The sequence below is a fragment of the Mauremys mutica genome, chromosome 10 (genome assembly GCF_020497125.1).
Source record: "Mauremys mutica isolate MM-2020 ecotype Southern chromosome 10, ASM2049712v1, whole genome shotgun sequence".
NCBI lineage: Eukaryota > Metazoa > Chordata > Testudines > Geoemydidae > Mauremys > Mauremys mutica.
The window spans coordinates 7,894,742-7,905,843 of NC_059081.1; the positions used below are offsets into that span (position 1 = coordinate 7,894,742).

An 11,102-nucleotide genomic window follows, 5' to 3' on the forward strand; every position below is an offset into this window, starting at 1 on the left:
TGCAGAAAAGGTAGTTAGAGATACACAGGGCCTGATTCTGATCTCGGACGGTTGTCAACCAGGAGTAAGTCCATTAATGATAATGGAATTACATGAGTGTAAAACCCATATAAATCAGACCCAATATCTCAGTTCCCTGTTATCCTTACTGCAGTTTGGCTCCAGAAATGGCTCCCAAGTAAGATTATAATCACCATTATTCTAGGTTAATCACTTCTAAATGCCTACAGTCATGGAAAAGACTTAATGGAACTTGCCGCACCCCAATGGACTTTTAAAGACAACATAATGTGAATTATTCAGGGTATATTTATTCCCACCCCTGTAAAGAAGCTTTTGTGGAAGAGCAGAGAGCCAGTCAACCTAAACAAGAACAGAACACACAGCTCCTGTGCTGTGCTCAGTTTCAGTGGTGTGGAAGGTGCTGTATGTGCAAATGCAGAATTTTCACATTCAGTCTCAGAAGCCAGGGTTACAAATATGGCTCTTTGCTAGGTATGTACGCTACAAGTGACCACAAAAGTCCATTTGGCTGCCAATAGAAAATGACCTTCTCTGTCAGCTGAACAGGTTTTCTAAGCCTGAAAGGTAACTCTAGAAATCTTCATTCAAGGACCTTAAAATGCAGTGTAGCAAGGAAGTAATCTTTGGCAGGTGTTAGTTTTTCAGCAATCTCCAACAAACTTCTGGCAGGCATGGTAGATAGTTTGTCTTTGTTTGTGTGGTCTTCATGTCCTCAAGTACATCTCAGGGAAAAAGAATATCTCTCCTAATAAACTCTGCAATTACTCTTTCTCCCCCTACCCCCCCCAAAATCTAGAACTTTATGCTTCCAGCTGTTTTGTATGTTGCACATTTTATAGGATGGGGTGATCTTTTGTAGTGTTTTTGTGTCCTTTCTGCCAATTAACCTTGATATCATAGCAACATTTCACTTACCTGCCTTTCTCCTGGCAGTTTCATTTGAATATAACTTTCACTTTGTGCCCCAAACTCCAGTGTAGCACAGCTGTACGTTGTTACACGAAGGGCTTGGCTACACTTACAAATTTGCAGCGCTGCAGCAGGGTGTGAAAACACACCCTCTCCAGCGCTGCAAATTGCGGCGCTGCAAAGCGCCAGTGTGGTCAAAGGCTCCCAGCGCTGTCCGTTATTCCCCACAGGGAGGTGGAGTACAGACAGCGCTGGGAGAGCTTTCTCCCAGCGCTGGCGCTTTGACTACACTTAGCGCTTAAAAGCGCTGCCGCGGCAGCGCTTTTAAGTGTAAGTGTAGCCAAAGCCAGAGGCTACATTCCACCCTTTGCTCATTTCAGTGGTGAGTGAAGTGATGTCTATATGTAAGGTGAAATCTTGGCTCCATTAAAACCAGTGGCAAAGCTCCCATTGACTTCAATGGGGCAAGGAATTCCGTGGTTGAGAACACCCTTATTAAAGAGTTTGTTGTTCTAAGAGACTACCTGAAAGTGTCCCCAAATATATTCAGTACAGTCTTTCTGCATTAGTCATTCTAGGACAACTCTCTGTTTTCCATCTAGTCCTTTGGGTTGTCACTTGAGATAGGTTCATTGTCCACATGTAAGATGTCACTAGTATTTATTATGCTGGGCTTTTGTCTTTCAGATCCCGTACATAGAAACTAGTGCGAAGGACCCACCTCTGAATGTTGATAAAGCCTTCCATGATCTTGTTAGAGTAATCAGGTAAGCCATAAAACACTTTACTCAGCCATCTATTAACCTCCATTGTCAGGAGGCTCATGAATCATTATAACACATGGAACCAAGAGCCTGATCTTTTATTCTTTATTAGGGCTGCTTGTTCCATACCTGCACACAACTATCAAAATGTGTCAAGTATCAGAAGGGTAGCTGTGTTGGCCTGGATCTGTAAAAAGCGACAAAGAGTCAGACACGGGCATTCACCCACGAAAGCTTATGCTCCAATACTTCTGTTAGTCTATAAGGTGCCACAGGACTCTTTGTCGCTATCAAAATGTAATTATCTTTTAATGTATAAAATCTTCATTGTCAGTGCTAAACATTTTGAGATCTAACTGCATATTAAAAATCTAGTGGATTCACCTACAATATATCCAGACACTACGTTAGTGATCAATAACAACATGCAGTATTGGCATACGAAAACTGTGGGCCAGATCCTCCGCTAATGTAAATCAGCATAACTCCATTGAAGTCCATGGAGTTATACCAATTGACACTATGTATCTGGCGTAATATTGTATTCCTGAAAGTCAGATGGAACACCAGAGCAAAAATCAGAAAATAAAATTTAAAACAGTATATCTACATGTATAACCTTCTCCTGCAGATAATCACAGACATACTGTTCGTTTCCCCTACCCAATCTTCCACATACATCACGGGTCACATCCAGACATCCTTAACTCTGACCTCTGTTTTGATGCCAGTAATCTTTAGAGTGTGGCTCACACCTGTCTTTGAAATTTTGCTCATGGTTCTCCCACGTATCCTTCTTGTTTTAAGGCTTGGAATCTTTTGATTTCCATAACTCCACTACATCTTTCACCCAGTTTAAGATGTGACTTCCAACACAGAGAGAGTTTTTTAATTTTGAAGTAATATAAGTTAACAGCAGGAGTCCCAGTCTCCAGGGCTGACAGCCAGAGCCCTGCCACCCATTCTCTGGTTTATCTGGATTTTCGGTTATCTGATCTGGCCCCTCCCAGTTAGATAACCAGGGTCCCATTGTATTTAATACATAGCATTGCTTATAGGGCAGTACTCCAAAGTACTTTAGACAGTGGCGTGAATAATATTACAGTAGAACCTCAAAGATATGAACACCAGAGTTACAGACTGACTGGTCTGCAAGCAGCGTTTAGTCCTGTATATGACCTAATCCACTGGAATCTGACACACATTTGTGTATATCATTGGTTTCAGTTGACCTCATGAGGGCTGTAATATAAAAATACAGGGTGTGTGTGTGTGTGTGTGTGTATTATATACCATCACTGAAATGCAGCCACCTTTTGTTGTGGCAGGGGGCTTTGGGGTGTTTTGTTTCTGTTTGGCAGCACACATGCATGTCAAACAGCAGCTTTTTAAGTAGGGGAGGTGAGTAACCCAACTGAAACTCCAGGATGAATTTTCATTAGGTAGAATTTAATCACAAACAGACAAAAACACTAGGGTTTTGGTAAGAATGCACCTACTCTGAGAAGTGCAGGGGGACCTTCAACTGTCATGAAGGCCCCCATTTCACTTATAGTCCAAAACACGATACAGATAACAGCATCTGGCATTTGCTGAGCAAAATTACTGTAGAGGCAGATAAACTATTGTACTGTACAGAAGAGTCTTAAAGCTATTTGCACCCTGCTTTTGTTTGCTGACTTCCTGAATCAGTGTAAGTCTGTGAATGAGGATGGCACTGTTTGGATTTCCATTACACTGTCATTTTGATTACGTCTGGTGGTTTTCTTGTGGCCAAAACTTGAAGGAATTGGCTATTTTCTATTCTGAAGGTGACATTTCACTTTTTCTACCCACTAAGTAGTGAAATGTAACCCACTTTGTATGAGAAACAATGAGATCTACTGGATAAGCCATGGGTCTTCCATCTTGGAGAGCAGGGTTTTGTTTCCAGTCTTGTCACAAACTCCATCTGTGGCCTTTGACAAATCAGTTTCACTCTGGGTGAAATCCTGGGCAAAATTCCACCAGGATTTCACCCCTGTTCTTCAGTTGCTCAATCTGGAATATGGACCTTTGTATGTTTTCCACCTCCAACACTGATAACTTCTGTAAAATATTTGGTCTCTGTCTTCTTTTTATGACACCAATTGTGCCACTTGCAGAATCTTTAAAGGCCTTAGGTTTGAGTGTGGTTTTTTTTCCTATGTCAGTGACCTGTATTTCTGCAAACAGTTTTCTTCTATAATCGTAGGATTGGAAGGGATCTTGAGAGGTCATCTAGTTCACTCAAGGCAGAACTAAGTATTGTGTAGACATTTTCCTAACAGGTGTTTGTCCAACCTCAACTGCCCTTGCTGCAATTTAAGCCCATTGCTTCTTGTCCTGTCCTCAGAGGTTAAGAAGAACAATTCTTCCCCCTCCTCCTTGTAATAACTTTTTATGTACTTGAAAACTGTTATCTCAGTCTACTCTTCTCCAGATTAAATAAACCAGTTTTTTCAATTTTCCCTCATAGGTCATATTTTCCAGACCTTTAATCATGTTTGTTGCTCTTCTCTGGACCTTCTCCAATTTGTCCACATCCTTCCTGAAATGTGGTGCACAAAACTGGACACAATACTCCAGCTGAGACCTAATCAGTGCGGAGTAGAGCAGAAAAATTCCTTCTCGTGTCTTGCCTACAGTACTCCTGCTAATACATCCGAGAATGATGTTGGCTTTTTTTTTTTTTTTTTTTTTTTTTTTTGCAACAGTGTTACATGTTGACTTATATTTAGCTTGTGATCCACTGTGACCCCCAGGTCCCTTTCCGCAGTATTCCTTTCTAGGCAGTCATTTCCCATTTTGTATGCGTACAACTTATTGTTCCTTCCTAAGTGGAGTACTTTGTGTTTGTCCTTTATTGAATTTCATCCTATTTACTTCAGACCATTTCACTAGTTTCTCCAGACGATTTTGAATTTTAATCCTATCCTCCAAAGCACTTGCAACCCCTCCCAGCTTGGTATCGTACGTAACTTTATAAGTGTACACTCTATGCCATCCTCTAAATCATTGATGAAGATATTGAACAGACCTGGACCCAGAACCGATCCCTCTGGGACCCCACTTAATATGCCCTTCCAGGTTGATTGCGAACCATTGATAACCACTGGTAACAGTTTTCCAATGAGTTATGCACCCACATTGTAGTAGCTCCATCTAGGTTGTATTTCCATAGTTTGTTTATGAGAAGGTCATGCAAAACAGAATCAAAAGCCTTACCAAAGTCAAGTTATACCACATCTACCTCTTCTACCCCCCAACCACAAGGCTTGTTACTCTGTCAAAGAAACCTATTAGGTTAATAACTAATGCTATCAGGTGAACCTATAGTTTTTCCATATGAGGTGGAAGAACTGGCTTCTCCAGCAATGAAACTTGTTAGGCATTTATGCACAGGTGCCTCTCTGTTAGTGTTTATCTTACCACAGCTTCGAGTCAGCATCCATCGAAAGCAGATGGTACTACCCACTCTTCCAAAATCCTGTCAAGCTGGCAGACGGAGGGTGTGGGCGGATAATTATTGGAGGGTTACAGATATATGTTGGCAATGTCCCTGGATGTTTTCTGAACTATTCTGTACCATGTAATTAGTAGGCTAAGCATTAGTATTTATTACATTGAGCTCTTATCACTATCCAATGCTATTCTGAAAAATCACTACAAAATAATTGGTGTGGTGGGTCTCCCTATATATTGTTTCTCAGTGACTCCAGGTCAAATGTTCTCAGTTAGCAAGTTAAATTTGAAAATGTATATTCTGTATATGCCAGCCCTCCAAATGGACCCCAGAGCCTTACAGTCATGTTTGGGTTCTTTCCTTCGTGTGCATCAGTAGTTGTTATAAAGGTTCCACCAGCCAAATTAGACACCTGTTCAGTCTTGTTGCCTTCAGTATCAAAAAAAAAAAAGTGTGCATTCATTCAATTAAAGAATAGAAATGATGCCACATGACTTAGCTGGCCAATTGAAACTAACTACATTTTGCTGAACTGTTTTGAGAAGACTGTTGAAAGACTATCAAGGATTAGCCACAATCAGAAATAGGATAAAATCATCTGTTAAATTTTTTATCACAAATTGTTAGCTCAGCTGTAGTCAGGAAAATGTCATTTAAAACTTCCTAATGCTCTGCACCTATCTCCAAATTGCTTCACGAACGTAAGGGGCTAGCTCTTGACAGGACCTGGGGCATGAGTCATACTCTGATGGATACCGTGGCAACTGTCAGCCAATGGTTGTGCACCTTCTGAGTAGAGCTGCCTTTGGTTGATTCCCAATTTTTCTTCCAAGTGCTGGGATTGGCTGGAAGGAGCCTGGGGCAATCCATATAGTTGGTGGTACCAGCAGCTAACTGGTAGGTAGATCTATCAGGATCTTCCTGATCTGCCCTCTGTTCTGCTGTAAATTCGCCGTGGAGCATTCTTCCACTGTAACACAGGGCAGGGGGTAATTCTCTGTCTCTGGGATCATCTTCCAGAAATCAGCTTTGTATAATGCTGCTAATGTTACAATAATACTTCTAAACAATAGATTTAGGTTTGGTCCGTTCTCTGAAGATTTACCTGTCTGGAAAGAACTCACTAAACATGTCTTTCAATATTTTATCTCAATAGTCTGTGGTAGGAGGTGAGGGGAAGAAGTCAAGGACCAATCACTTATCTTTAGCTATGCAGTACTGGCAACCTCAAGCATTCCAAAATCATGAATCAGGCTCCACACATCATAAGATTGGCTTAATATTTTTGTGTGTTTGGTTTTTGAATGAATTTTTTTGCTTTCTAGCCTTTGAGCCCTTCAGGATCTCATTTTTATGCTTTTCTCTGCAACCATAAGAGCTAGTAGCATTTTTAAAAACAAATCCAAGCTAAGATTCTCACATAAGTAACAGAACTCCAGGAGCTGGGGCTTTGAGGGGGAAAGAAACACCAAATATCTCAAGGCTCACGATCAAATCACAAGAGTTGGCAACACTGGCTGCGTCCCATATCTGGTGTGGTCAGCTCGTCCTTTCTGTTCAGCCCTCAGTATGCAACAAGCTGAGGAGATGGTTAAAGGAGATCCCCAACACACAGATTTGATTTATTCCTGAGACTATGGTTCGGCCCTTTGTGAGTTGCCAAGGACACACAGCCAGTCTGTGCAATCAAACCCACTGACTCCTAGTCCTGCATTTAACTACGCAGCCTTCCCTTCTCCTATTTATTCTGCAACTCTGGATGAGATCTTCAGCTGGTGTAAACTCCCATTAGTGTTAAGGGAAAACTATCTAGTGGTTGACAGAGCTATGTCCGTTTATACCAGCTGAGGATCTGGCACTGTTTAGCAGCCAGTCCCCTTTTCTAAATGACGTGACTCTGGATAGTGTGTAACCTAGAGAATTTGGGAGGCCCTCAGTGACACAGAAATGTAAATCGAATGGAATTGTAGGAGCATTAAAGATATTGCTCATCCAACACCCCCAGAAGTTGCTGAATGAAGTGATTGAGGGCTGCAGTGGCATACAGCAGTGAGGGAATCCCAGCTGTGCATTTCTGATTGCTTTGATTTCATGCTGCCTGGAGTGTCCTCCTTAAGGGCTGGTGATGACCCAGAGCACTTTCTCCTTCTGAACCACTCAGCACTTTAGATTGGAAAATGTTTTATTTATCAGCCCAGGGCAGAACCCATTTGAACAGCAGGTTTAAAAAAACCCAGTGCTAATTGATTCCAAATCAGTTCATTTGTCTAGGGGGAAATTCCAGCCAGATGTAAATCTTTAACAGGCTTTCGTTCTCCCCTGATTTCTGTTTCTCTGTAGTCTCTTGCTCAGAACTCAGTTTCCCCAGTGGTGGAGTAAGCTATAATGCAGCATGTCAGAACACTAGGGTAACCATCAGAGGGGTAGCCGTGTTAGTCTGGTTCTGTAGAAGCAGCAAAGAATCTTGCATCCGAAGAAGTGGGTATTCACCCACGAAAGCTCATGCTGCAAAAACATCTGTTAGTCTATAAGGTGCCATAGGATTCTTTGCTGCTTCTAGGGTAACCATATTTACCAGATGACGGGGGCCCAGCCTGCCATTAGGGGCAGACGGAAGGGTTGTGTTTTAACCAGGACCCAGTATATTGCCTTCTCACTTCAGCCATTATAACTCCCATTAGCATTAATATGTTGTGCATGCTCCTCTCCCCTATGCCTTGAACACTAGCTAACTACTCACCATGGTAAATCATCTGGTGGGGGCAGGGTGAGTAGCGGTCACACTCCCTCTAGCAGAAGGAGTAAGAACAGCAAATCTCCTCGCAAATGTGGCTCTGCAATCCACTGCCATGGCAACGTCACCCTAGCCCCCTTTTGTAACCTTTGCTGTAGCCACAATACTTCCCTTCCTTCTTCCTAGCAGCTGCTGCTGCAGAGGCTTCCCTTCCCCCCATCCCAGATGGATGGCTGTTCTTCACTCCTAACTTCATTAACTTCAGCTCCTTAACGCTAATGGGGCAGCTGGCAGTGATCTGGTGCATGATTACTATTCTCGAGTACCAGGAGGGCCTACCGTGGGTTCGGTGCTGCTCATGCACCCAGGAGGACACTGTCCCTGACTCAAAGAACTAGCAGTCTAAGAAACTGGTCAGAAACACGGCGAGGGAGCCCTGGATAAATGCAGCGCCTGCTGGTCTGAGCCCAGGAAAAACAGTTTGTTCCTGAACAAATTCTCGCTCGCTCTCTCTTTATGGCAGCGTAAGTAGGAGCTGTGCCAGGGTGCTGGCTTTTTTAACAGCGCAGCTATTTAAATTCTCACCGACAGAGTCCTGTCCCTTTTGTTCTTTCTTTCTTTTGGCCCCGTGTCTCCTTGTGCAGGAGGGAAGAAGAGAGGTTCACCTGTTGTAGGGGTCAGTGAGTGGGGCCTCTTCTGACTGATTCCTAGCGCTCTAGAGATCCTCGTCTATCTACCCATAAGTCTAAACAGTAGGGATGGTTCACTAGGTTTGCTTCTTTCTTTCCTCCAAACAGGCAACAGATCCCAGAGAAAAGCCAGAAGAAGAAGAAGACCAAATGGCGAGGAGACAGAGCGACCGGCTCCCACAAACTGCAGTGTGTGATTTTGTGACCTGGGGGCTCTTGGCACCCCCGCCTGACCTAATGTGAACTAAAAAAGCACTAACGAGATGCACTGTACCACCTAACTGCACCGTAACGCTTCTAACAGTGGACCTTACACCGAGGAACTTGCCAAGGGGGGGTTGGACTCGCTGACATACTTGAGCGGCGGCCAAACTGCTAGAGCTTGGCCTGGTTTGCGTGCGGTGCAGAGTGGATTGCAAGCGTGGCGAGGAGGAGGGAATATCCAGGACCAGGACTCTCAGAGGTCAACAATCCCCAGCTCCTTGGTGTTTGTTTTAAAAAGTGTGGGGGGGGGTTTAAAGTGTTGGTTTTATCTGCAAACATTTCTCCATGTGACCCACTTCTAGCAGCCGTGAATGACCCTTTGTTTGGTACAGTCAGTCGAGTGTGTATGTGTGGGGGAAGGGGAAGGACTTTTTTTTTTTTTTTCCCTCAGTGAGCACTGGGTCGGAAAGAAACCCGGCTCGGATTAGTTCCTTTTGCACTGAACTCTCTCTTAAACGGAGATGCCAAAACGCAGCTTCACATGAGAGTGCATCGATTTGAAGAAAGAAAATGAATTCCAGCTGCTCTCCGCACTCCAGACCTTGTGTCAGACCCTGGAGGGCAGCCAGCTCACAGTCCATAAACTCCAATGTCGAAAGAACGGGCGGGGGGTTACCCTCTGTGAGGAGGTTCTGTTTCTGTTTTTGTATTTTGGGGGCATGTCTGATTCAAAAGGTATTTTGTTAACCTCAAAATATTTAAATTAAAGTAATTTACAAATGGAAGGAACGGGCTTGGGTTTTTTTAAGACAAACCTGCACTGATTTATTTAGAGGAACAGACATAGGTGCTGCATGCCTCTTTCCAAGTGTATGTAAAGCAGCCCTTGGATTCCAAGTAGCTCTTGGAATCTCCCTTGCCTTTCCCTGCAAAACCAGTAACTGCACAATATGGAGATGGCTAATTGGTTTGTTCTCCCCATCCAAGTTCTCAGTTCAGGAGGATTGGCTCCATCTCCTTATTCTTTTTTCCTTCCTACCACCTTCGGTTAGTTCCTGTTGCCTTTGACATCGTTTCAGACTTTTGCTGTTGACTCAAGTGGGGTTTGTCCCTCCATGACTTTAGTGAGCCATTGACAGCGTGGTGATGAAAGATGTCGGACCCTCAGAGCAGGTGCAGGTATTCAAGCTGCCTTCCATCACCTCACAGAAGTGTTGACCTTAGGCCTGAGAGACCATCCTTCAGATTGAGGGAGGAATTGAAATATCCATTCAGTCCTTGGCCTCTCTCACTGCTAATTGTGGTGGGGTTTCTTTTTTAATAGAATGGACAGTCGTCCACCGGACTGAGACCACCAGCTCATTCAGCATGGGCTGCCAAGCACCTGTAAGAGTAACAAAATGTTCATTTGTCACCAGCCCAGGCTGTATTCAATTCTATTCGGTTATACCTTATTTGGCATGGCCAGCTATAAAAATGTTACCAAAGCTTGAAAGCCAGAAACCCTGGTTATCTGAAAGCTGTAGATACTTGTACGAAACATAAGGATGTGCCCGTGATGGGGCTCCACCAACTTGCCTATTTGCATTTGTCCCTGTGTCCATTTGTCATTGTCTATTTCTTGATTTGGGGCCAGGCTGTTTCATAGCACATCTTTGCACAATTCTCCTTGCCACGAGTGAGTAAACTTTTTGGACGGGTAAGTAAAACTAATGAAAACTCCTAACCAGATTGTATTCTCCTAAATCATACTAGTAGATTTTGTTCCTTGGCTGGTAACTGTCCAAGGCTGTTTTACCGGGCTGAATAGTGTAATGCTATCTCAGCTGGTGTTTTCCTTCCTCCTAGGTTGCAGACCTCATTTTTCTTCAATGCATTTTCATGGAAAAATGTTTATTTCTGAAAACATGAGGAAATATTTCTCCTGGACCCCCATATTTTAGACAGTGGAGTAGGAAGGGCCAACTGACTTCAGTGGAGCTAGCGCAGTATATTTCAGCTGAGACTCTGGCCCAAAATTCTCTCTCTTATAGAATCATAGAATCTCAGGGTTGGAAGGGACCTCAGGAGGTCATCTAGTCCAACCCCCGAAAACTAAATGGCCCCCTGAAGGATTGAACTCACAACCCTGAGTTTAGCAGGCCAATGCTCAAACCACTGAGCTATCCCTCCTCTGTCAAATAGTTTTCTCAGTGGCTGAGCTGTTGTGGCCTGGTAGCCTAAGAGTGAAATCTTGGCCCTTTTGATGTTAAAAGGAGTTTTGCCATTGACTACAATGGGATCAGAATTTCACC

General features: G+C 43.4%; 1 protein-coding gene across 1 annotated transcript in view; it reads left to right on the forward strand.

Moving 5' to 3' along the window:
• MRAS (muscle RAS oncogene homolog) overlaps positions 1 to 9,593 on the forward strand; it is a 57,637-nt gene extending 48,044 nt beyond the window's left edge. The window contains exons 5-6 of the mRNA XM_045031795.1: positions 1,621 to 1,700; positions 8,713 to 9,593. Of these exons, the coding sequence (XP_044887730.1) occupies positions 1,621 to 1,700; positions 8,713 to 8,809 (177 nt within the window). The 3' untranslated portion in view covers positions 8,810 to 9,593. The remainder of the gene's footprint in view (positions 1 to 1,620; positions 1,701 to 8,712) is intronic.
• The last annotated feature ends 1,509 nt before the right edge of the window (positions 9,594 to 11,102 follow it).